Raw genomic sequence first — 25883 nt, 5'->3', positions numbered from 1 at the left:
ACCCCAGTGTTATAGTGACAGACCCATCCCCACCAGTACTGTACCCCAGTGTTATACAGTGACAGACCCGTCCCCACCAGTACTGTACCCCAGTGTTATACAGTGACAGACCCGTCCCCACCAGTACTGTACCCCAGTGTTATACAGTGACAGACCCGTCCGCACCAGTACTGTACCCCAGTGTTATACAGTGACAGACCCGTCCCCACCAGTGCTGTATCCCAGTGTTATACAGTGACAGACGCGTCCCCACCAGTACTGTACCCCAGTGTTATACAGTGACAGACCCATCCCCACCAGTACTGTACCCCAGTGTTATACAGTGACAGACCCGTCCCCACCAGTACTGTACCCCAGTGTTATACAGTGACAGACCAGTCCCCACCAGTACTGTACCCCAGTGTTATACAGTGACAGACCCGTCCCCACCAGTACTGTACCCCAGTGTTATACAGTGACAGACCCGTCCCCACAAGTACTGTACCACAGTGTTATACAGTGACAGACCCGTCCCCACCAGTACTGTACCACAGTGTTATACAGTGACAGTCCCGTCCCCACCAGTGCTGTACCCAGTGTTATACAGTGACAGACCCGTCCCCACCAGTACTGTACACCAGTGTTATACCATGACAGTCCCGTCCCCACCAGTGCTGTACCCCAGTGTTATACAGTGACAGACCCGTCTCCACCAGTACTGTACCCCAGTGTTATACAGTGACAGAGCCTTCCCCACCAGTACTGTACCCCAGTGTTATACAGTGACAGACCCGTCCCCACCAGTACTGTACCCCAGTGTTATACAGTGACAGACCCGTCTCCACCAGTACAGTACCCCAGTGTTATACAGTGACAGACCAGTCCCCACCAGTACTGTACCCCAGTGTTATACAGTGACAGACCCATCCCCACCAGTACTGTACCCCAGTGTTATACAGTGACAGACCCATCCCCACCAGTACTGTACCCCAGTGCTATACAGTGACAGACCAGTCCCCACCAGTACTGTACCCCAGTGCTATACAGTGACCGATCCGTTCCCACCAGTACTGTACCCCAGTGTTATACAGTGACAGAGCCTTCCCCACCAGTACTGTACCCCAGTGTTATACAGTGACAGACCCGTTCCGACTAGTACTGTACCCCAGTGTTAAACTTGACAGACCCATCCCCACCAGTACTGTACCCCAGTGTTATACAGTGACAGACCCATCCCCACCAGTACTGTATCCAGTGTTATACAGTGACAGACCCGTCCCCACCAGTACTGTACCCCAGTGTTATACAGTGACAGACCCATCCCCACCAGTACTGTACCCCAGTGTTACACAGTGACAAACCTGACCCCACCAGTACTGTACCCCAGTGTTATACAGTGACAGACCCGTCCCCACCAGTACTGTACCCCAGTGTTATACAGTGACAGACCCGTCCCCACCAGTACTGTAGCCCAGTGTTATACAGTGACAGACCCGTCCCCACCAGTAGTGTACCCCAGTGTTATACACTGACAGACCCATCCCCACGAGTACTGTACCCCAGTGTTATACAGTGACAGACCCGTCCCCACCAGTACTGTATCCCAGTGTAATACAGTGACAGACCCATCCCCACCAGTACTGTACCCCAGTGTTATACAGTGACAGACCCATCCCCACGAGTACTGTACCCCAGTGTTATACAGTGACAGACCCGTCCCCACCAGTACTGTACACCAGTGTTATACAGTGACAGACCCATCCCCACCAGTACTGTACCCCAGTGCTATACAGTAACAGACCCATCCCCACCAGTACTGTACCCCAGTATTATACAGTGACAGTCCCGTCCCCACCAGTGCTGTACCCCAGTGTTATACAGTGACAGACCCGTCTCCACCAGTACTGTACCCCAGTGTTATACAGTGACAGAGCCTTACCCACCAGTACTGTACCCCAGTGTTATACAGTGACAGAGCCTTCCCCACCAGTACTGTACCCCAGTGTTATACAGTGACAGAGCCTTACCCACCAGTACTGTACCCCAGTGTTATACAGTGACAGAGCCTTCCCCACCAGTACTGTACCCCAGTGTTATACAGTGATAGACCCGTCCCCACCAGTACTGTACCCCAGTGTTATACAGTGACAGACCTGTCCCCACCAGTACTGTACCCCAGTGTTGTACAGTGACAGATCCGTCCCCACCAGTACTGTACCCTAGAGTTACACAGTGACAGACCCGTCCCCACCAGTACTGTACCCCAGTGTTATACAGTGACAGACCCGTCCCCACCAGTACTGTACCCCAGTGTTATACAGTGACAGACCCGTCTCCACCAGTACTGTACCCCAGTGTTATATAGTGACAGACCCGTCCCCACCAGTACTGTACCCCAGTGTTATACAGTGACAGACCAGTCCCCACCAGTACAGTACCCCAGTGCTATACAGTGACAGACCCGTCTCCACCAGTACTGTACCCCAGTGTTATACAGTGACAGACCCGTCTCCACCAGTACAGTACCCCAGTGTTATACAGTGACAGACCAGTCCCCACCAGTGCTGTACCCCAGTGTTATACAGTGACAGACCCATCCCCACCAGTACTGTACCCCAGTGTTATACAGTGACAGACCCATCCCCACCAGTACTGTACCCCAGTGCTATACAGTGACAGACCAGTCCCCACCAGTACTGTACCCCAGTGCTATACAGTGACAGATCCGTTCCCACCAGTACTGTACCCCAGTGTTATACAGTGACAGACCCGTCCCCACCAGCACTGTACCCCAGTGTTATAGAGTGACAGACCCATCTCCACCAGTACTGTACCCCAGTGTTATACAGTGACAGAGCCTTCCCCACCAGTACTGTACCCCAGTGTTATACAGTGACAGAGCCTTCCCCACCAGTACTGTACCCCAGTGTTATACAGTGACAGACCCGTTCCGACTAGTACTGTACCCCAGTGTTAAACTTGACAGACCCATCCCCACCAGTACTGTACCCCAGTGTTATACAGTGACAGACCCATCCCCACCAGTACTGTATCCAGTGTTATACAGTGACAGACCCATCCCCACCAGTACTGTACCCCAGTGTTATACAGTGACAGACCCATCCCCACCAGTACTGTACCCCAGTGTTATACAGTGACAAACCTGACCCCACCAGTACTGTACCCCAGTGTTATACAGTGACAGACCCGTCTCCACCAGTACTGTACCCCAGTGTTATATAGTGACAGACCCGTCCCCACCAGTACTGTACCCCAGTGTTATACAGTGACAAACCTGACCCCACCAGTACTGTACCCCAGTGTTATGCAGTGACAGACCAGTCCCCACCAGTACAGTACCCAAGTGCTATACAGTGACAGACCCGTCTCCACCAGTACTGTACCCCAGTGTTATACAGTGACAGACCCGTCTCCACCAGTACAGTACCCCAGTGTTATACAGTGACAGGCCAGTCCCCACCAGTACTGTACCCCAGTGTTATACAGTGACAGACCCATCCCCACCAGTACTGTACCCCAGTGTTATACAGTGACAGACCCATCCCCACCAGTACTGTACCCCAGTGCTATACAGTGACAGATCCGTTCCCACCAGTACTGTACCCCAGTGTTATACAGTGACAGACCCGTCCCCACCAGCACTGTACCCCAGTGTTATCGAGTGACAGACCCATCTCCACCAGTACTGTACCCCAGTGTTATACAGTGACAGAGCCTTCCCCACCAGTACTGTACCCCAGTGTTATACAGTGACAGACCCGTTCCGACTAGTACTGTACCCCAGTGTTAAACTTGACAGACCTATCCCCACCAGTACTGTACCCCAGTGTTATACAGTGACAGACCCATCCCCACCAGTACTGTATCCAGTGTTATACAGTGACAGACCCATCCCCACCAGTACTGTACCCCAGTGTTATACAGTGACAGACCCATCCCCACCAGTACTGTACCCCAGTGTTATACAGTGACAAACCTGACCCCACCAGTACTGTACCCCAGTGTTATACAGTGACAGACCCGTCCCCACCAGTACTGTACCCCAGTGTTATACAGTGACAGACCCGTCCCCACCAGTACTGTACCCCAGTGTAATACAGTGACAGATCCATCCCCACCAGTACTGTACCCCAGTGTTATACAGTGACAGACCCATCCCCACCAGTACTGTACCCCAGTGTTATACAGTGACAAACCTGACCCCACCAGTACTGTACCCCAGTGTTATACAGTGACAGACCCATCCCCACGAGTACTGTACCCCAGTGTTATACAGTGACAGACCCGTCCCCACCATTACTGTACCCCAGTGTTATACACTGACAGACCCATCCCCACGAGTACTGTACCCCAGTGTTATACAGTGACAGACCCGTCCCCACCATTACTGTACCCCAGTGTAATACAGTGACAGACCCATCCCCACCAGTACTGTACCCCAGTGTTATACAGTGACAGACCCATCCCCACGAGTACTGTACCCCAGTGTTATACAGTGACAGACCCATCCCCACCAGTACTGTACCCCAGTGTTATAGAGTGACAGACCCGTCTCCACCAGTACTGTACCCGAGTGTTATACAGTGACAGACCCGTCCCCACTAGTACTGTATCCCAGTGTTATACAGTGCCAGACCCGTCCCCACCAGTACTGTACCCCAGTGTTATACAGTGACAGACCCGTCCCCACCAGTACTGTACCCCAGTGTTATACAGTGACAGACTCGTCCCCACGAGTACTGTACCCCAGTGTCACACACTGACAGACCCGTCCCCACCAGTACTGTACCCGTGTTACACAGTGACAGACCCGTCCCCACCAGTACTGTACCCCAGTGCTATACAGTGCCAGACCCATCCCCACCAGTGCTGTACCCCAGTGTTATACAGTGACAGACCTGTCCCCACCAGTACTGTACCCCAGTGTTATACAGTGACAGACCCGTCCCCACCAGTACTGTACCACAGTGTTATACAGTGACAGTCCCGTCCCCACCAGTACTGTACCCCAGTGTTATACAGTGACAGACCAGTCCCCACCAATACTGTACCCCAGTGTTATACAGTGACAGACCCGTCCCCACCAGTACTGTATCCCAGTGTTATACAGTGACAGACCCGTCCCCACCGGTACTGTACCCCAGTGTTATACAGTGACAGACCCGTCCCCACCAGTACTGTACCCCAGTGTTATACAGTGACAAACCTGTCCCCAGCAGTACTGTACCCCAGTGTTATACATTGACAGACCCGTCCCCACCGGTACTGTACCCCCGTGTTATGCAGTGACAGACCTGTCCCCACCAGTACTGTACCCCAGTGTTATACACTGACAGACCCGTCCCCACCAGTACTGTATCCCAGTGTTATACAGCGACAGACCCGTCCCCACCAGTACTGTATCCCAGTGTTATACAGTGACAGACCCGTCCCTACCTGTACTGTATCCCAATGTTATACAGTGACAGACCCGTCCCCATTAATACTGTATCCCATTGTTATACACTGACAGACCCGCCCCCACCAGTACTGTATCCCAGTGTTATACAGTGACAGACCCGTCCCCATTAATACTGTATCCCATTGTTATACACTGACAGACCCGTCCCCACCAGTACTGTATCCCAGTGTTATACAGTGACAGACCCGTCCCCACCAGTACTGTACCCCAGTGTTATACACTGACAGACCCGTCCCCACCAGTACTGTATCCCAGTGTTATACAGTGACAGACCCGTCCCCACCAGTACTGTACCCAGTGTTATACAGTGACAGATCAGTCCCCACCTGTACTATATCCCAATGTTATACAGTGACAGACCCGTCCCCACCAGTACTGTATCCCAGTGTTATACAGTGACAGACCCGTCCCCACCAGTACTGCATCCCAGTGTTATACAGTGACAGATCAGTCCCCACCTGTACTATATCCCAATGTTATACAGTGACAGACCCGTCCCCACCAGTACTGTACCCCAGTGTTATACAGTGACAGACCCGTCCCCACCAGTACTGTACCCAGTGTTATACAGTGACAGATCAGTCCCTACCTGTACTATATCCCAATGTTATACAGTGACAAACCTGTCCCCATTAATACTGTATCCCAGTATTATATCACAGCTGATGATAAAGTCAAAAATCGCCCCACCTGATAGCTTCTCACTGTCTCGGTGTCACCAAGCTAGTATTCTGGAAATGCCATTTGCATTACAGTCTCTTCCTCCTGTAATCCTCTGAATGCTCTGTAATGACGATTAGCTTTGCAAACAGCCCAAATGCTGGTGGAACAGAATGATCAATATCTGCCACTTTCCCATTCTCTGCATTGCTACAGCTTCTGTCCCCAAATGAACACAAGAAGAATGAGCCCAATATCGTGAGCAGAGTGTGACAGCCAGTTTACATGCTAATGATCACCATTAATACTGGTGAAAAAATATAGGTCTCTAACTAGAGCAAGAGACAAGCTTGTTGGTGTATCGAGATCCCACTTTACCGGGTGGTGTATGGATAAAAACCTGGGTTCTAATTAATCCTGGTTAAGGAATTACTGGAGGCTGTGGCTAAATCAAGATGTATGAATTCAATGTTTGGAGAACAAGGTAGGCTTTATCAGCAATGAATGCTTTTTGAACAGTTCGGAGTTTGTTTTATTTTCTGTCAGTGTTTCTCTGTCCCTTCGGGAAGCATCTGACTCCTGTTGGGAAGAGGACCTGTCCATTCAACCACCTACACTCCCACCACCCCACCCGATCAGCACGTCAGGCTGGATACAGCAGGTAATAGACAACGCACCAGAGTCATTTACAGCACAGAGGCCCATTCGGCCCATCGAGTGTGTGCCAGTTCTCCATGGAGTAACCTACTCGCTGGCTCGATCCCCACAGCTCTGCTGGTTAATTCCTTCAGATGGCCCTCCAATTCCCTTTGAGATCATTGATTGTGAGAAGAGAATGTCTTTTTGCCTTGGCAACCTCGTCCTGACTCTGGAGAGGACCACAGAAATCAGCACTGTGGAATATGAATTTCAGTGCTGGTGCAATGCAAGGTGCTTAATCCATAAGTCCCAATGACTGGCAGATTGTATCAAACAGCACGTCCCAATAGGCAGACTGCTAACCATGTTCAACCGTCCCGTCCTTGCAAAAATTCATCACATAATGTCTAATGTCAGATGTGATTCTGTGATTGCTGAACAATCCCAAGTGTGCTAAAAATTACACTAACGACTGATTTAAGATTATTGGTTGGGCTCGCAATATCATTCACCTACTCGTGCTAGAAGCTACATCTACTTAAATACAGGGACCTGTCCTTAGCAAGCAAAAGGAACCTGTCCAGGCATTGTGCCTTTTTTGAACTAAAAAGCATGGAGCACAGTTTCCTGGTACATTTTCCTTGGCAACGCGCTGACCAATCAGAATCAGCTTGCCTACAAGGCCTATTAGGCCCACAAGATGATGAGGGGCATGGGTAGAGTGGATGGGCAGGCACTTTTTCCCAGGGTGGAGGGGTCAGTCAGCAGGGGTCATAGGTTTACGGTCTGTGGGGAAAAGTGTAGAGATGTGCGAGGCAGGTTTTTTTACACAGAGGGTGGTGAGTGCCTGGAAAGCGTTCCCAGGGGAGGTTGTGGAAGCAGATACATTAACGGTGTTCAAAAGGCATCTCGACAAACACATGGATAGGATGGGGAGAGAGGGACACGGCACTAGGAAGTGCTGAGGGTTTTGGCCAAGGTTGGTATCATGACCGGTACAGGCTTGGAGGGCCGAAGGGCCTGTTCCTGTGCTGCATTGTTCTTTGTTCTACAAATCAGCACACCCAAGCAGTATAAATTGTTGCCGACCATTGAAATTTGGTTTCTCGGGTCTGTTTTGATGAGTGTAGGATAAAAAGCTTCAACAGCATGTCTCTTTTCCAAAACTACAGAAACTTTGTGTCAGATTATTCCTTGCTCCTGTCCATAACTAATTTAAACTTTCTGATACAAAGATAGTTTTTACTCAAATGTCAGCTGGTCCACTTGGCCCCGCCTCCTTTCCCTGTGCCAGGTCCAGCAATGCCCCATTTCCCTGTGCCAGGTCCAATGCCCCATTTCCCTGGGCCAGGTCCAGCAATGTCCCATTTCCCTGTGCCAGGTCCAATGCACCATTTCCCTGTGCCAGGTCCAATGCCCCATTTCCCTGTGCCAGGTCCAATGCCCCATTTCCCTGTGCCAGGTCCAGCAATGCCCCATTTCTCTGTGCCAGGTCCAATGCCCCATTTCCCTGGGCCAGGTCCAATGCCCCATTACCCTGTGTCAGGTCCAGCAATGCGCCATTTCCCTGTGCCTGGCCCAGCAATGCCCCATTACCCTGTGTCAGGTCCAGCAATGCCCCATTTCCCTGTGCCAGGTCCAATGCCCCAATACCCTGTGCCAGGTCCAGCAATGTCCCATTTCCCTGTGCCAGGTCCAGCAATGCCCCATTTCCCTGTGCCAGGTCCAGAAATGTCCCATTTCCCTGTGCCAGGTCCAGCAATGCCCCATTACCCTATGCCAGGTCCAGCAATGCTCCATTTCCCTGTGCCAGGTCCAATGCCCCATTTCCCTGTGCCAGGTCCAGCAATGCCCCATTTCCCTGTGCCAGGTCCAGCAATGCCCCATTACCCTGTGCCAGGTCCAGCAATGCTCCATTTCCCTGTGCCAGGTCCAATGCCCCATTTCCCTGTGCCAGGTCCAGCAATGCCCCATTTCCCTGTGCCAGGTCCAGCAATGCCCCATTTCCCTGTGCCAGGTCCAATGCCCCATTTCCCTGGGCCAGGTCCAGCAATGCCCCATTACCCTGTGCCAGGTCCAGCAATGCCCCATTTCCCTGTGCCAGGTCCAGCAATGCCCCATTTCCCTGTGCCAGGTCCAATGCCCCATTTCCCTGTGCCAGGTCCAATGCACCATTTCCCTGTGCCAGGTCCAGCAATGCCACATTTCCCTGTGCCAGGTCCAGCAATGCCCCCATTTCCGTGTGCCAGGTCCAATGCCCCATTTCCCTGTGCCAGGTCCAATGCCCCATTTCCCTGTGCCAGGTCCAGCAATGCCCCATTTCCCTGTGCCAGGTCCAGCAATGCTCCATTTCCCTGTGCCAGGTCCAGCAATGCCCCCATTTCCCTGTGCCAGGTCCAATGTCCCATTTCCCTGTGCCAGGTCCAGCAATGTCCCATTTCCCTGTGCCAGGTCCAGCAATGCCCCATTTCCCTGTGCCAGGTCCAATGCCCCATTTCCCTGGGCCAGGTCCAATGCCCCATTACCCTGTGTCAGGTCCAGCAATGCCCCATTTCCCTGTGCCTGGCCCAGCAATGCCCCATTATCCTGTGCCAGGCCCAATGCACCATTTCCCTGAGTCAGGTCCAGCAATGCCCCATTTCCCTGTGCCAGGTCCAATGCCCCAATACCCTGTGCCAGGTCCAGCAATGTCCCATTTCCCTGTGCCAGGTCCAGCAATGCCCCATTTCCCTGGGCCAGGTCCAATGCCCCATTACCCTGTGCCAGATCCAGCAATGTCCCATTTCCCTGTGCCAGGTCCAGCAATGCCCCATTTCCCTGTGCCAGGTCCAGCAATGCCCCATTTCCCTGTGCCAGGTCCAGCAATGCCCCATTTCCCTGTGCCAGGTCCAGCAATGCCCCATTACCCTGTGCCAGGTCCAGCAATGCCCCATTACCCTGTGCCAGGTCCAGCAATGCTCCATTTCCCTGTGCCAGGTCCAATGCCCCATTTCCCTGTGCCAGGTCCAGCAATGCCCCATTTCCCTGTGCCAGGTCCAGCAATGCCCCATTACCCTGTGCCAGGTCCAGCAATGTCCCATTTCCCTGTGCCAGGTCCAGCAATGCCCCATTTCCCTGGGCCAGGTCCAGCAATGCCCCATTTCCCTGTGCCAGGTCCAGCAATGCCCCATTTCCCTGTGCCAGGTCCAGCAATGCCCCATTTCCCTGTGCCAGGTCCAGCAATGTCCCATTTCCCTGTGCCAGGTCCAGCAATGCCCCATTTCCCTGTGCCAGGTCCAGCAATGCCCCATTTCCCTGTGCCAGGTCCAGCAATGTCCCATTTCCCTGTGCCAGGTCCAGCAATGCCCCATTACCCTGTGCCAGGTCCAACAATGTCCCATTTCCCTGTGCCAGGTCCAATGCCCCATTTCCCTGTCCAGGTCCAGCAATGTCCCATTTCCCTGTGCCAGGTCCAGCAATGCCCCATTACCCTGTGCCAGGTCCAGCAATGTCCCATTTCCCTGTGCCAGGTCCAATGCCCCATTTCCCTGTGCCAGGTCCAGCAATGCCCCATTTCCCTGTGCCAGGTCCAGCAATGCTCCATTTCCCTGTGCCAGGTCCAATGCCCCATTTCCCTGTGCCAGGTCCAATGTCCCATTTCCCTGTGCCAGGTCCAGCAATGCCCCATTTCCCTGTGCCAGGTCCAGCAATGCCCCATTTCCCTGTGCCAGGTCCAGCAATGTCCCATTTCCCTGGGCCAGGTCCAGCAATGCCCCATTTCCCTGTGCCAGGTCCAGCAATGCCCCATTTCCCTGTGCCAGGTCCAGCAATGTCCCATTTCCCTGTGCCAGGTCCAGCAATGCCCCATTTCCCTGTGCCAGGTCCAGCAATGCCCCATTACCCTGTGCCAGGTCCAGCAATGCCCCATTACCCTGTGCCAGGTCCAGCAATGCTCCATTTCCCTGTGCCAGGTCCAATGCCCCATTTCCCTGTGCCAGGTCCAGCAATGTCCCATTTCCCTGGGCCAGGTCCAGCAATGCCCCATTTCCCTGTGCCAGGTCCAGCAATGCCCCATTTCCCTGTGCCAGGTCCAGCAATGTCCCATTTCCCTGTGCCAGGTCCAGCAATGCCCCATTTCCCTGTGCCAGGTCCAGCAATGCCCCATTACCCTGTGCCAGGTCCAGCAATGCCCCATTACCCTGTGCCAGGTCCAGCAATGCTCCATTTCCCTGTGCCAGGTCCAATGCCCCATTTCCCTGTGCCAGGTCCAGCAATGCCCCATTTCCCTGGGCCAGGTCCAGCAATGTCCCATTTCCCTGTGCCAGGTCCAGCAATGCCCCATTTCCCTGTGCCAGGTCCAGCAATGCCCCATTTCCCTGTGCCAGGTCCAGCAATGCCCCATTCCCCTGTGCCAGGTCCAGCAATGCCCCATTTCCCTGTGCCAGGTCCAGCAATGTCCCATTTCCCTGTGCCAGGTCCAGCAATGCCCCATTTCCATGTGCCAGGTCCAGCAATGCCCCATTTCCCTGTGCCAGGTCCAATGCCCCATTTCCCTGTGCCAGGTCCAGCAATGTCCCATTTCCCTGTGCCAGGTCCAGCAATGCCCCATTTCCCTGTGCCAGGTCCAGCAATGCCCCATTACCCTGTGCCAGGTCCAGCAATGCCCCATTTCCCTGTGCCAGGTCCAGCAATGTCCCATTTCCCTGTGCCAGGTCCAGCAATGCCCCATTTCCCTGTGCCAGGTCCAATGCCCCATTTCCCTGTGCCAGGTCCAATGCCCCATTTCCCTGTGCCAGGTCCAGCAATGTCCCATTTCCCTGTGCCAGGTCCAGCAATGTCCCATTACCCTGTGCCAGGTCCAGCAATGCCCCATTTCCCTGTGCCAGGTCCAGCAATGCCCCATTTCCCTGTGCCAGGTCCAGCAATGCCCCATTTCCCTGTGCCAGGTCCAGCAATGTCCCATTTTGAGTTGGGGCAAGAATATGCTGATCACAAAAGTGCTACTGAACATATTTTAGAAATTCCTCCCCCCCCTTTCCCTTTACTCTAACGTTAATGAAAATGGTATTTGGATAATTAACGTTCCCCGGTATCACCACTCTACAGTTCTTGCAGATCTCATTTCCCTGCAGATTTGTTCCTCCATCTCTCTCTCTCTCTCTCTCGGTTTAGTAACATGTTAACAGTTTTCTTGCTGCTCAACTCTAACCAAATGGTTTCTGACCCTGCCCCTCACGGACCACCCCCTCTTTCCAACGTTGCAATGTGTCCCCTATTCAGTTCAGTCACTCACCTCTCTCCCTTTCCTCCCACCTCCCTTCCCTCCCTCCTTTCTGAACATTATTTCCAACAGTTCTCACTATTTTTAAGCCTGTTTCTGTTCTTGTCATTACATCAATTTTTCACCTGGCTGTTTGTGTTTGTAGTTCTTCAACCTTATTCACCAAACGTTGTACCTTTGCGTCCATGCTTTGTAATCATGTATTTTCATTTCCCCATGGCCTTTCTCAGTCTGATCCAATCTAAAATGGTTCTTTCTCTCGTAACACCGTAAGACAGAGGGTGCGCGATCTGTCGGCCGCATTGCTCCCGAGCGGGAGCGTGACGGGGTCCGTAGATGCCAGGGCGAGTCTCCAAAGAGCTTCCCGAGATCTACCCAGATCCTGCGATCAGGATCCAAGCCTCGGAAATCCAAGTAGGGTTAAAGCCTGATCCGGCGTGCTGACCAGGGATCTACCAGGGCCCTGGAATCTACCGGCCTCCCCAGGGAGACTCTAGCCGGGCGCCGGTCAGTACTGGCCCACATAAACGTGGACCAGGCCTAACGGCACCCGGGGGTCCCCCAGGACATTGGAGGCCCCTGGGTGGTCGGGGATAGGGTAGAGTGGCCCTCTGGCCCACCCCTTGAACACCTTGGCACTGCCACTCTGTCACTACCAAGGTGCCTGGTTGGCGATGCAAAGCCGGCAGGGGCGCTGCTGGGGTGCGAGGGTGGCAGTGCCAGGGTGGGAGGGCCAAGGCCTGCTTGAGGGGTGGGCCATGCCCATGAAAACAGGGTGGAGGGGCAGTATGAAAGATGGTGGGGTGCAAGGCGGGGCCTCTGAAGGTGGGGGGGTGAAGGTGGGGGTCCTGGATGGGGGAGGCCTGAAAGAGGCGCGGAAAGGCCTGAAAAAGGGGAGACTACAGCAATCCCATAACGGGATGTCATCACTTGGGAAGGTGGGGGGGGTGAGGTTGGACATTCTGAATTCTCCCTCAGTGTACCTGAACAGGTGCCGGAGTGTGGCGACTGGGGGATTTTCACAGTAACTTCACTGCAGTGTTAATGTAAGCCTACTTGTGACACTAATAAAGATTATTATTAGTATTGAGGTGCAACCCGTTCCTTTCAAGTAGGTTCCTCCTGCCCCAGGACTGGGCCCAATGCCGAGTGAATCTGAACCCCTTGCCTCAAGCCACGCATTGATCATCCTGAGTTTCCTATTTCTACTCTGGATGGTGCATGGAATTAGGAGCAATCCAGCGATTCTGGGATTCAGCAAACTCCATTGTCCCCTTACGCACATAAATGCACACATTTACACGTGAACGCACACACATCTTTGTACGCTCATGTACACACATATGCCAATACAAAAGAAATCACATTTGCACACAAAGTTACAAATAGTCATAGAATTTACAGTGCAGAAGGAGGCCATTCGGCCCATCGAGTCTGCACCGGCTCTTGGAAAGAGCACCCTACCCAAGATCAACACCTCCACCCTATCCCCATAACCCAGTACTAAGGGCAATTTATCATGGCCAATTCACCTAACCTGCACATCTTTGGACTGTGGGAGGAAACCGGAGCACCCGGAGGAAACCCACGCACACACGGGGAGGATGTGCAGACTCCGCACAGGCAGAGACCCAAGCCGGAATCGAACCTGCGACCCTGGAGCTGTGAAACAATTGTGCTATCCACAATGCTACCGTGCTGCCCTAAATATACACACACAAAAATGCATACATTTACACACGCATGTATACACGTATGAACAGATGCATGTGTACATACACACACGTACACATGCACACACATGTGCACTTTCTCACTCTTTCCAGTTTTGCTCTGTTAGTTGGCTGTTCTAAGCTCTCCTGGATGAGTCTATTAGCTCAGCACCGAGCAGAAATCGAAGCTGGGACCTCCCAGTCCACCAGGGCGAAACGGTTTGCTTCATTCCCACAAACCACTCGTTACCAACTCTTTATCTCACTGACCCAGCCGAGCAGAGGGAGGAGCTGGAGAAATTTACTTTGAAGAAAAATAACAGACCTTTTTCATCAGCACAAGTTGTCCTGTTGTTTTGTCCCTCACCCGGAACCAGTTATCCCCCAGCTGTTGGACACAATGGAACTCCACACAGGGCCGGTAGTAACTGATGTATCCGTGTTCAGCTCGACTCAATGCTAACCTGGCTCCATCTCGCTGACAGGAAAGAATAATGAAGTTCAGATTATAACCCAACCACTCAACCTCAATTCTAATGGGGCCAATTCAGCAGTGGAGAAGGTTGAAGAAATTTGCATATTCACAGCCGAAAGCGGCACGATTTAGCTAAATGGGAAGAAAGTGCCATTGCGGGCGCGGTCAGCCACCTGTTTCCAGGTGTTACAACGCTATCAAACGCCACTCGGATTAGACAGGGGCCTCAGCGGCTGCACACACGTTTCAACGCTGAGGAGCTCCTCGCACCGGAATTCCTCAGCGTAGCGAGAGGGACGTCCTGATCTCTGGGACCTCCAACCCCCACCCCCCCCTCCCACCCGCAGCCCCCAATGATGGGGTCCCCCTCACTGCGCTCACTTTAATATGCAGAATTGCCAAAAAGGGAACCCGCCCACAATGGGTGGGATTAACATCACAACGTCCCACAAGATCGCGCTGGATCTCACGCGGCATTGCGAGCCGGGTAGATGTGGGAAGCAGGGCCTCCGGCTTCTAACGGCCACGGTGCACTGCTTTCCTTTTTTGAATAAATTTAGAGTACCCAATTACTTCCTTCCCATTAAGGGGCAATTCAGCGTGGCCAATCCACCTACCCTGCACATCTTTGGGTTGTGGGGGTGAAACACACGCAAACACGGGGAGAATGCGCAAACTCCACACGGACAGTGACCCAGAGCCGGGATCGAACCTGGGACCTCGGCGCCGCAGTCCCAGTGCTAACCACTGCGCCACATGCCGCCCTTTCGCGCTGCTTTTCAAGCCCAGCATGGCCGTTGGATAGCTCCCTCGGTGTCCCAAAGCACCCCGCAGCTGATGAAGTGCAGCAATCAATCTGTGCACAGCAAGATTCCACAACAGTAATGTGAAGCTGACCCAGCAGTGTTAGTGATGCTGGTTGAGGGATAAATATTGGCCAGGATAATGGCGTGAACTCTCCTGCTCTTCGTCGAATATTGGCCGTGTGATCTTTTACGTCCACTTGGGAGAGCAGACGGATCCTTCACATCTGATCTGAAAGATGGCATCTCACAGTGCAGCACTCCCTCAGTACTGAGCCTCTGACAGTGCAGAACTCCCTCACTCAGTACTGAGCCTCTGACAGTGCAGCACACCCTCAGTACTGACCCTCTGACAGTGCAGCACTCCCTCAGTACTGAGCCTCTGACAGTGCAGAACTCCCTCACTCAGTACTGAGCCTCTGACAGTGCAGCACACCTTCAGTACTGTCCCTCTGACAGTGCAGCACTCCCTCAGTACTGACCCTCTGACAGTGCAGCACTCCCTCAGTACTGAGCCTCTGACAGTGCAGCACTCCCTCAGTACTGACCCTCTGACAGTGTGGCACTCCCTCAATACTGACCCTCTGACAGTGCAGCACTCCCTCAGTCCTGACCCTCTGACAGTGCAGCACTCCCTCAGTACTGACCCTCTGACAGTGCAGAACTCCCTCACTCAGTACTGAGCCTCTGACAGTGCAGAACTCCCTCACTCAGTACTGAGCCTCTGACAATGCAGCACACCCTCAGTACAGACCCTCTGACAGTGCAGCACTCCCTCAGTACTGAGCCTCTGACAGTGCAGAACTCCCTCACTCAGTACTGAGCCTCTGACAGTGCAGCACACCCTCAGTACTGACCCTCTGACAGTGCAGCACTCCCTCAGTACTGAGCCTCTGACAGTGCAGCACTCCCTCAGTACTGACCCTCTGACAGTGTGGCACTCCCTCAATACTGACCCTCTGACAGTGCGGCACTCCCTCAATACTGACACTCTGATAGTGCAGCACTCCCTCAGTACTGAGCCTCTGACAGTGCAGAACTCCCTCACTCAGTACTGAGCCTCTGACAGTGCAGCACACCCTCAGTACTGACCCTCTGACAGTGCAGCACTCCCTCAGTACTGAGCCTCTGACAGTGCAGCACTCCCTCAGTACTGACCCTCTGACAGTGTGGCACTCCCTCAATACTGACACTCTGACAGTGTGGCACTCCCTCAATACTGACACTCTGACAGTGCAGCACTCCCTCAGTACTGAGCCTCTGACAGTGCAGAACTCCCTCACTCAGTACTGAGCCTCTGACAGTGCAGCACACCCTCAGTACTGACCCTCTGCCAGTGCAGCACTCCCTCAGTACTGAGCCTCTGACAGTGCAGCACTCCCTCAGTACTGACCCTCTGACAGTGTGGCACTCCCTCAATACTGACACTCTGATAGTGCAGCACTCCCTCAGTACTGACCCTCTGACAGTGCAGCACTCCCTCAGGACTGACCCTCTGACAGTGCAGCACTCCCTCAGTACTGACCCTCTGACAGTGCAGCACTCCCTCAGGACTGACCCTCTGACAGTGCAGCACTCCCTCAGTACTGACCCTCTGACAGTGCAGCACTCCCTCAGTACTGACCCTCTGACAGTGCAGCACTCCCTCAGGACTGACCCTCTGACAGTGCAGCACTCCCTCAGTACCGACCCTCTGACAGTTCGGTGCTCCCTCAGTACTGACCCTCTGACAGTGCAGAACTCCCTCACTCAGTACTGAGCCTCTGACAGTGCAGCACTCCCTCAGTACTGACCCTCTGCCAGTGCAGCACTCCCTCAGTACTGACCCTCTGACAGTGCAGCACTCCCTCAGTACTGACCCTCTGACAGTGCAGCACTCCCTCAGTACTGACCCTCTGACAGTGCAGCACTCCCTCAGTACTGACCCTCTGACAGTGCAGCACTCCCTCAGTACTGACCCTCTGAGAGTGTGGCACTCCCTCAATACTGACACTCTGATAGTGCAGGTCTCCCTCAGTACTGACCCTCTGACAGTGCAGCACTCCCTCAGTACTGACTATCTGAAGTGCTGGACTCCCTCAGTACTGACCCTCTGACAGTGCAGCACTCCCTCAGTACTGACCCTCTGACAGTGCAGCACTCCCTCAGTACTGACCCTCTGACAGTGCAGCACTCCCTCAGTACTGACCCTCTGACAGTGCAGCACTCCCTCAGTACTGACCCTCTGACAGTGCAGCACTCCCTCAGTACTGACCCTCTGACAGTGCAGCACTCCCTCAGTACCGACCCTCTGACAGTGCAGTACTCCCTCAGTACTGACCCTCTGACAGTGCAGCACTCCCTCAGTACTGACTCTCTGACAGTGCAGCACTCCCTCAGTACTGACGCTCTGACAGTGCAGCACTCCCTCAGTACTGACCCTCTGACAGTGCAGCGCTCCCTCAGTACTGACTCTCTGACAGTGCAGCACTCCCTCAGTACTGACTCTCTGACAGTGCAGCACTCCCTCAGTACTGACCCTCTGACAGTGCAGCACTCCCTCAGTGCTGACCCTCTGACAGTGCAGCGCTCACTCAGTACTGACCCTCTGACAGTGCGGCACTCCCTCAGTACTGACCCTCTGACAGTGCAGCACTCCCTCAGTGCTGACCCTCTGACAGTGCAGCGCTCACTCAGTACAGACCCTCTGACAGTGCGGCACTCCCTCAGTATTGACCCTCTGACAGTGCAGCACTCCCTCAGTGCTGACCCTCTGACAGTGCAGCACTCCCTCAGTACTGACCCTCTGACAGTGCAGCACTCCCTCAGTGCTGACCCTCAGACACTGCGGCACTCCCTCAGTACTGACCCTCCGACAGTGCATCACTGACCCTCTGACACTGCGGCACTCCCTCAGTACTGACCCTCTGACAGTGCAGCACTCCCTCAGCACTGACCCTCTGACAGGGCAGCACTCCCTCAGCACTGACCCTCTGACAGTGCAGCACTCCCTCAGTGCTGACCCTCAGACACTGCGGCACTCCCTCAGTACTGACCCTCTGACAGTGCAGCACTCCCTCAGTGCTGACCCTCTGACAGTGCAGCACTCCCTCAGTACTGACCCTCTGACAGTGCGGCACTCTCTCACTACAGACCCTCTGACAGTGCAGCACTCCCTCAGTGCTGACCCTCAGACACTGCGGCACTCCCTCAGTGCTGACCCTCTGACAGTGCAGCTCTCACTCAGTACTGACCCTCTGACAGTGCGGCACTCCCTCAGTACTGACCCTCTGACAGTGCAGCACTCCCTCAGTGCTGACCCTCTGACAGTGCAGCGCTCACTCAGTACAGACCCTCTGACAGTGCGGCACTCCCTCAGTATTGACCCTCTGACAGTGCAGCACTCCCTCAGTGCTGACCCTCTGACAGTGCAGCACTCCCTCAGTACTGACCCTCTGACAGTGCAGCACTCCCTCAGTGCTGACCCTCAGACACTGCGGCACTCCCTCAGTACTGACCCTCCGACAGTGCATCACTGACCCTCTGACACTGCGGCACTCCCTCAGTACTGACCCTCCGACAGTGCGGCACTCCCTCAGCACTGACCCTCTGACAGGGCAGCACTCTCTCAGCACTGACCCTCTGACAGGGCAGCACTCCCTCAGCACTGACCCTCTGACAGGGCAGCACTCCCTCAGCACTGACCCTCTGACAGTGCGGCGCTCCCTCAGTACTGACCCTCTGACAGTGCAGCACTCCCTCAGTACTGACCCTCTGACAGTGCAGCACTCCCTCAGTACTGACCCTCTGACACTGCGGCACTCCCTCAGTACTGACCCTCTGACAGTGCGGCACTCCCTCAGTACTGACCCTCTGACAGTGCAGCACTCCCTCAGTGCTGACCCTCTGACAGTGCGGCACTCCCTCAGTACTGACCCTCTGACAGTGCAGCACTCCCTCAGTGCTGACCCTCTGACAGTGCAGCGCTCCCTCAGTACTGACTCTCTGACAGTGCAGCACTCCCTCAGTACTGACCCTCTAACAGTGCAGCACTCCCTCAGTACTGACCCTCTGACAGTGCAGCACTCCCTCAGTGCTGACCCTCTGACAGTGCAGCGCTCACTCAGTACTGACCCTCTGACAGTGCGGCACTCCCTCAGTACTGACCCTCTGACAGTGCAGCACTCCCTCAGTGCTGACCCTCTGACAGTGCAGCGCTCACTCAGTACAGACCCTCTGACAGTGCGGCACTCCCTCAGTATTGACCCTCTGACAGTGCAGCACTCCCTCAGTGCTGACCCTCTGACAGTGCAGCACTCCCTCAGTACTGACCCTCTGACAGTGCAGCACTCCCTCAGTGCTGACCCTCAGACACTGCGGCACTCCCTCAGTACTGACCCTCCGACAGTGCATCACTGACCCTCTGACACTGCGGCACTCCCTCAGTACTGACCCTCTGACAGTGCAGCACTCCCTCAGCACTGACCCTCTGACAGGGCAGCACTCCCTCAGCACTGACCCTCTGACAGTGCAGCACTCCCTCAGTGCTGACCCTCAGACACTGCGGCACTCCCTCAGTACTGACCCTCTGACAGTGCAGCACTCCCTCAGTGCTGACCCTCTGACAGTGCAGCACTCCCTCAGTACTGACCCTCTGACAGTGCGGCACTCTCTCAGTACTGACCCTCTGACAGTGCAGCACTCCCTCAGTGCTGACCCTCAGACACTGCGGCACTCCCTCAGTACTGACCCTCCGACAGTGCGGCACTCCCTCAGCACTGACCCTCTGACAGGGCAGCACTCTCTCAGCACTGACCCTCTGACAGGGCAGCACTCCCTCAGCACTGACCCTCTGACAGTGCGGCGCTCCCTCAGTACTGACCCTGTGACAGTGCAGCACTCCCTCAGTACTGACCCTCTGACAGTGCAGCACTCCCTCAGTACTGACCCTCTGACACTGCGGCACTCCCTCAGTACTGACCCTCTGACAGTGCGGCACTCCCTCAGTACTGACCCTCAGACAGTGCGGCACTCCCTCAGTACTGACCCTCTGACAGTGCGGCGCTCCCTCAGTACTGACCCTCTGGCAGTGCAGCACTCCCTCAGTACTGACCCTCTGACAGTGCAGCACTCCCTCAGTGCTGACCCTCTGACAGTGCGGCACTCCCTCAGTACTGACCCTCTGACAGTGCAGCACTCCCTCAGTGCTGACCCTCTGACAGTGCAGCGCTCACTCAGTACAGACCCTCTGACAGTGCGGCACTCCCTCAGTATTGACCCTCTGACAGTGCAGCACTCCCTCAGTGCTGACCCTCTGACAGTGCAGCACTCCCTCAGTACTGACCCTCTGACAGTGCAGCACTCCCTCAGTACTGACCCTCCGACAGTGCAGCACTCCCTCAGTGCTGACCCTCTGACAGTGCAGCGCTCACTCAGTACAGACCCTCTGACAGTGCGGCACTCCCTCAGTATTGACCCTCTGACAGTGCAGCACTCCCTCAGTGCTGACCCTCTGACAGTGCAGCACTCCCTCAGTACTGACCCTCTGACAGTGCAGCACTCCCTCAGTGCTGACCCTCAGACACTGCGGCACTCCCTCAGTACTGACGCTCTGACAGTGCAGCACTCCCTCAGCACTGACCCTCTGACAGGGCAGCACTCCCTCAGTACTGACCCTCTGACAGTGCAGCACTCCCTCAGCACTGACCCTCTGACACTGCGGCACTCCCTCAGTACTGACCCTCAGACAGTGCGGCACTCCCTCAGTACTGACCCTCTGACAGTGCGGCGCTCCCTCAGTACTGACCCTCTGGCAGTGCAGCACTCCCTCAGTACTGACCCTCTGACAGTGCAGCACTCCCTCAGTACTGACCCTCTGACAGTGCAGCACTCCCTCAGTACTGACCCTCTGACACTGCGGCACTCCCTCAGTACTGACTCTCTGACACTGCGGCACTCCCTCAGTACTGACCCTCTGACAGTGCGGCACTCCCTCAGTACTGACCCTCAGACAGTACAGCACTCCCTCAGTACTGACCCTCTGACACTGCGGCACTCCCTCAGTACTGACTCTCTGACACTGTGGCACTCCCTCAGTACTGACCCTCTGACAGTGCGGCACTCCCTCAGTACTGACCCTCAGACAGTGCGGCACTCCCTCAGTACTGACCCTCTGACAGTGCGGCGCTCCCTCAGTACTGACCCTCTGACAGTGCAGCACTCCCTCAGTACTGACCCTCTGACAGTGCAGCACTCCCTCAGTACTGGCCCTCTGACAGTGCGGCACTGCCTCAGTACTGACCCTCAGACAGTGCGGCACTCCCTCAGTACTGACCCTCAGACAGTGCGGCACTCCCTCAGTACTGACCCTCTGACAGTGCAGCACTCCCTCAGCACTGACCCTCTGACAGTGCGGCACTGCCTCAGTACTGACCCTCAGACAGTGCGGCACTCCCTCAGTACTGACCCTCTGACAGTGCAGCACTCCCTCAGTACTGACCCTCTGACAGTGCCGTACTCCCTCAGTACTGACCCTCTGACAGTGCAGCACTCCCTCAGTACTGACCCTCTGACAGTGCAGCACTCCCTCAGTACTGACCCTCTGACAGTGCAGCACTCCCTCAGTACTGAACCTCTGACAGTACAGTACTCCCTCAGTACTGACCCTCTGACAGTGCAGCACTCCCTAAGTACCGACCCTCTGACAGTGCAGCACTCCCTCAGTCCTGACCCTCTGACAGTGCAGCACTCCCTCAGTACTGACTCTCTGACAGTGCAGCACTCCCTCAGTACTGAACCTCTGACAGTGCGGCACTCCCTCAGTACCGACCCTCTGACAGTGCAGCACTCCCTCAGTCCTGACCCTCTGACAGTGCAGCACTTCCTCAGTACTGACTCTCTGACAGTGCAGCACTCCCTCAGTACTGACCCTCTGACAGTGCAGTGCTCCCTCAGTACTGACCCTCTGACAGTGCAGCACTCCCTCAGTACTGAACCTCTGACAGTGCGGCACTCCCTCAGTACTGACCCTCTGACAGTGCAGCACTCCCTCAGTCCTGACCCTCTGACAGTGCAGCACTTCCTCAGTACTGACTCTCTGACAGTGCAGCACTCCCTCAGTGCTGACCCTCTGACAGTGCAGCGCTCACTCAGTACTGACCCTCTGACAGTGCAGCACTCCCTCAGTACTGAACCTCTGACAGTGCGGCACTCCCTCAGTACTGACCCTCTGACAGTGCAGCACTCCCTCAGTACTGAATCTCTGACAGTGCAGCACTCCCTCAGTACTGACCCTCTGACAGTGCAGCACTCCCTAAGTACCGACCCTCTGACAGTGCAGCACTCCCTCAGTCCTGACCCTCTGACAGTGCAGCACTCCCTCAGTACTGACTCTCTGACAGTGCAGCACTCCCTCAGTACTGAACCTCTGACAGTGCGGCACTCCCTCAGTACCGACCCTCTGACAGTGCAGCACTCCCTCAGTCCTGACCCTCTGACAGTGCAGCACTTCCTCAGTACTGACTCTCTGACAGTGCAGCACTCCCTCAGTACTGACCCTCTGACAGTGCAGCACTCCCTCAGTACTGACCCTCTGACAGTGCAGTGCTCCCTCAGTACTGACTCTCTGACAGTGCAGCACTCCCTCAGTGCTGACCCTCTGACAGTGCAGCGCTCACTCAGTACTGACCCTCTGACAGTGCAGCACTCCCTCAGTGCTGACCCTCTGACAGTGCAGCACTCCCTCAGTACTGACCCTCTGACAGTGCAGCACTCCCTCAGTGCTGACCCTCTGACACTGCGGCACTCCCTCAGTACTGACCCTCTGACAGTGCGGCACTCCCTCAGTACTGACCCTCTGACAGTGCATCACTGACCCACTGACACTGCGGCACTCCCTCAGTACTGACCCTCTGACAGTGCGGCACTCCCTCAGTACTGACCCTCAGACAGTGCGGCACTCCCTCAGTACTGACTCTCTGACAGTGCGGCGCTCCCTCAGTACTGACCCTCTGGCAGTGCAGCACTCCCTCAGTACTGACCCTCTGACAGTGCAGCACTCCCTCAGTACTGACCCTCTGACACTGCGGCACTCCCTCAGTACTGACCCTCTGACAGTGCGGCGCTCCCTCAGTACTGACCCTCTGACAGTGCAGCACTCCCTCAGTACTGACCCTCTGATAGTGCAGCACTCCCTCAGTACTGACCCTCTGACAGTGCAGCACTCCCTCAGTACTGACCCTCTGACAGTGCAGCACTCCCTCAGTACTGACCCTCTGACAGTGCGGCATTCCCTCAGTACTGACCCTCTGACAGTGCTGCATTCCCTCAGTACTGGCAGTGGAATGTGAGCCTGGCTTATGAGCTCAAGACTCTGGAGGGAGCTTAAACTCACAACCTTCTGACTCAGAGACAGGACTGTTACCCAGTGAGCCTGAGGTTACAGGGAAGTGATGATGGACTGAAGGATCCAATATTTCTTACTTCATCCCTTTTGGTGGGCACCCTGCTTCAGCTTTCCCGCACCATGTCCACTGCCCTCCCACAGCAGCAGATCCTCCAATCCTAAACTCACAAAACAAAATGGCACAGCGGCCAGGGGTCAATCTCCCTATTCCCAATTTGACAGTAACCCTCATTCAACAAGGAAGCAACCACCTACCATGGTCACAATCATTCTGTCCATGAAGTATTCCCTCTTTCGATTTGACAGGACAAGTCCCGAATCTAACAGGTCAAAAAATTGGCTGTTTCCCAAAATGCCCTCAATGTAAATCTGTCTCAACTGATCTAGAACGTGAGCAGTGGCGTCCCTCCTGATCCTGGAACACGCCAGCTCAATGGACTTCCTGATCAACGGGTCAGGTGGAGGTTGGGTGTCTTTTTGCTTCTTCTTCCTCCTTCTCTTCTTTACAAGGTCTTCTTTGTGTGAGGTCTGATGCTGTCTCGCTGGGGTGGCAGTGCCCGGGCAGTCTGGCTGGAACGTGTCTTCTATGGGTCGTGACGTGGAGTCAATCCGGAGCTGGCTATCTGGACAGGCTGAATTCCCGAAAATCACAGACGCCGATTGCTGGGATTCACGGTCTTCATCTGTCCTCCCAACTGGTTTGTCCCTCTTTTGTCTTGGATCAGTGTACATGTCGACTGAACCTCCATCGCAACTGCACGCTTCACAATACAAATCCTCCTCATTTGTCCCCACTATCCAACCCTGCGACTTGGGTACTGAGGGGAAAGGCCCAGCCCCCCCAGGCTTTAGCCTGAAGTTTTCGTTCTGGCTGGACTCAGTTTCAAAGTTGGGCACTTTCACAAACATCCTATCGTCTTGTTCCATGGTGTTCCCTGCTCTGACCTTGCTCAACCGTCCTACTGGACCTTGTACATTCCCGACACTCAGATTGCCTTCAACCAAGCCTGGTTTGGGACTTGTCCCGAAACTGAAGGGGACGGTACTGGACGCTGAGCCCTTGACATGGTTGCTGCTTCGACTCGGAGTGTCCTCACAAAGAGAAGGGTTGTGTCCGACGGAGTGTACCGGACCAGCCTCTGTGTAAATGCAGGGGCCACACGAAAAGGTGTACTGGAATCTGCAGTCTGCCTGTGGCCGGGTCTCGCTGACGGGGAGGGTGGTTACGTGGGGGTGACTCTGCAGACCCCCGGAAGGCACCAGCTGAGCAGTGAAGTCCATATCGCTCTCAGTCGCAATCAGTGGCTCGAATCGTGCGCAGACTTCAGCTTCTCCGCTGTTAGCAGAAATCACGTCCCTGTTGGAAAAGCAGCAATTAGAGAGAGATAGACTTCTGATTTTAAAAAACAGGATAAAGGACATGGGCAACAGGTGGGGATGTGGTTTTGAGACCAGGAAGAGATTAGCCATGGTCTGATTGAATGGTGGGGCGGTTTCGGGGCTAAATTGCCGACTTCTGCTCCTCATTCCTATGTTCCAGTGTTCACTGCACAGTGTTGAGGCTGGGGGTTAAAGCTGGGGGTCAAAGCTGGGGTTCGGAGCCGGGGTTCCGAGCCGGGGTTCGGAGCCGGGGTTCCGAGCCGGGGTTCCGAGCCGGGGTTCCGAGCCGGGGTTCGGGGCCGGGGTTCGGGGCCGGGGTTCGGGGCCGGGGTTCCGAGCCGGGGTTCCGAGCCGGGGTTCCGAGCCGGGGTTCGGGGCCGGGGTCCGGGGCCGGGGTCCGGGGCCGGGGTTCGGGGCTGGGGTCCGGGGCCGGGGTTCCGAGTCGGGGTTCCGAGCCGGGGTTCCGAGCCGGGGTCCGGGGCCGGGGTCCGGGGCCGGGGTCCGGGGCCGGGGTCCGGGGCCGGGGTTCCGAGCCGGGGTTCCGAGCCGGGGTTCGGGGCCGGGGTTCCGAGCCGGGGTTCGGAGCCGGGGTTCGGGGCCGGGGTTCGGGGCCGGGGTTCCGAGCCGGGGTTCCGAGCCGGGGTTCCGAGCCGGGGTTCGGGGCCGGGGTCCGGGGCCGGGGTCCGGGGCCGGGGTCCGGGGCCGGGGTCCGGGGCCGGGGTATGGGGCCGGGGTTCCGGGCCGGGGTTCCAGGCCGGGGTTCCGGGCCGGGGTTCGGGGCCGGGGTTCGGAGCCGGGGTTCGGGGTCGGGGTTCGGAGCCGGGGTTCGGGGCCGGGGTTCGGGGCCGGGGTTCCGAGCCGGGGTTCCGAGCCGGGGTTCCGAGCCGGGGTCCGGGGCCGGGGTCCGGGGCCGGGGTCCGGGGCCGGGGTCCGGGGCCGGGGTATGGGGCCGGGGTTCCGGGCCGGGGTTCCGGGCCGGGGTTCCGGGCCGGGGTTCGGGGCCGGGGTTCGGAGCCGGGGTTCGGGGTCGGGGTTCGGGGTCGGGGTTCGGGGCCGGGGTTCGGGGCCGGGGTTCGGGTTCGGGGCCGGGGTCCGGAGCCGGGGTTCCGA

The 25883-nt window shown here is 55.6% G+C and overlaps 1 protein-coding gene across 1 annotated transcript in view; it reads right to left on the bottom strand.

Moving 5' to 3' along the window:
• Positions 1 to 6210: 6210 nt before the first annotated feature.
• The window catches only part of LOC140392322 (uncharacterized), a 45190-nt gene continuing 25517 nt past the window's right edge, over positions 6211 to 25883 (bottom strand). Inside the window, exons 3-5 of the mRNA XM_072477637.1 lie at positions 23649 to 24750; positions 14038 to 14210; positions 6211 to 6340 (exon numbers count right to left, since the gene is read on the bottom strand). Coding sequence (XP_072333738.1) covers positions 6211 to 6340; positions 14038 to 14210; positions 23649 to 24750 — 1405 coding nt within the window. The remainder of the gene's footprint in view (positions 6341 to 14037; positions 14211 to 23648; positions 24751 to 25883) is intronic.

This window comes from Scyliorhinus torazame, chromosome 16, assembly GCF_047496885.1.
Source record: "Scyliorhinus torazame isolate Kashiwa2021f chromosome 16, sScyTor2.1, whole genome shotgun sequence".
NCBI classification, from domain to species: domain Eukaryota; kingdom Metazoa; phylum Chordata; class Chondrichthyes; order Carcharhiniformes; family Scyliorhinidae; genus Scyliorhinus; species Scyliorhinus torazame.
Note: the sequence above shows the minus strand (reverse complement) of the source record. Positions and strands in the feature narration are given on the sequence as shown.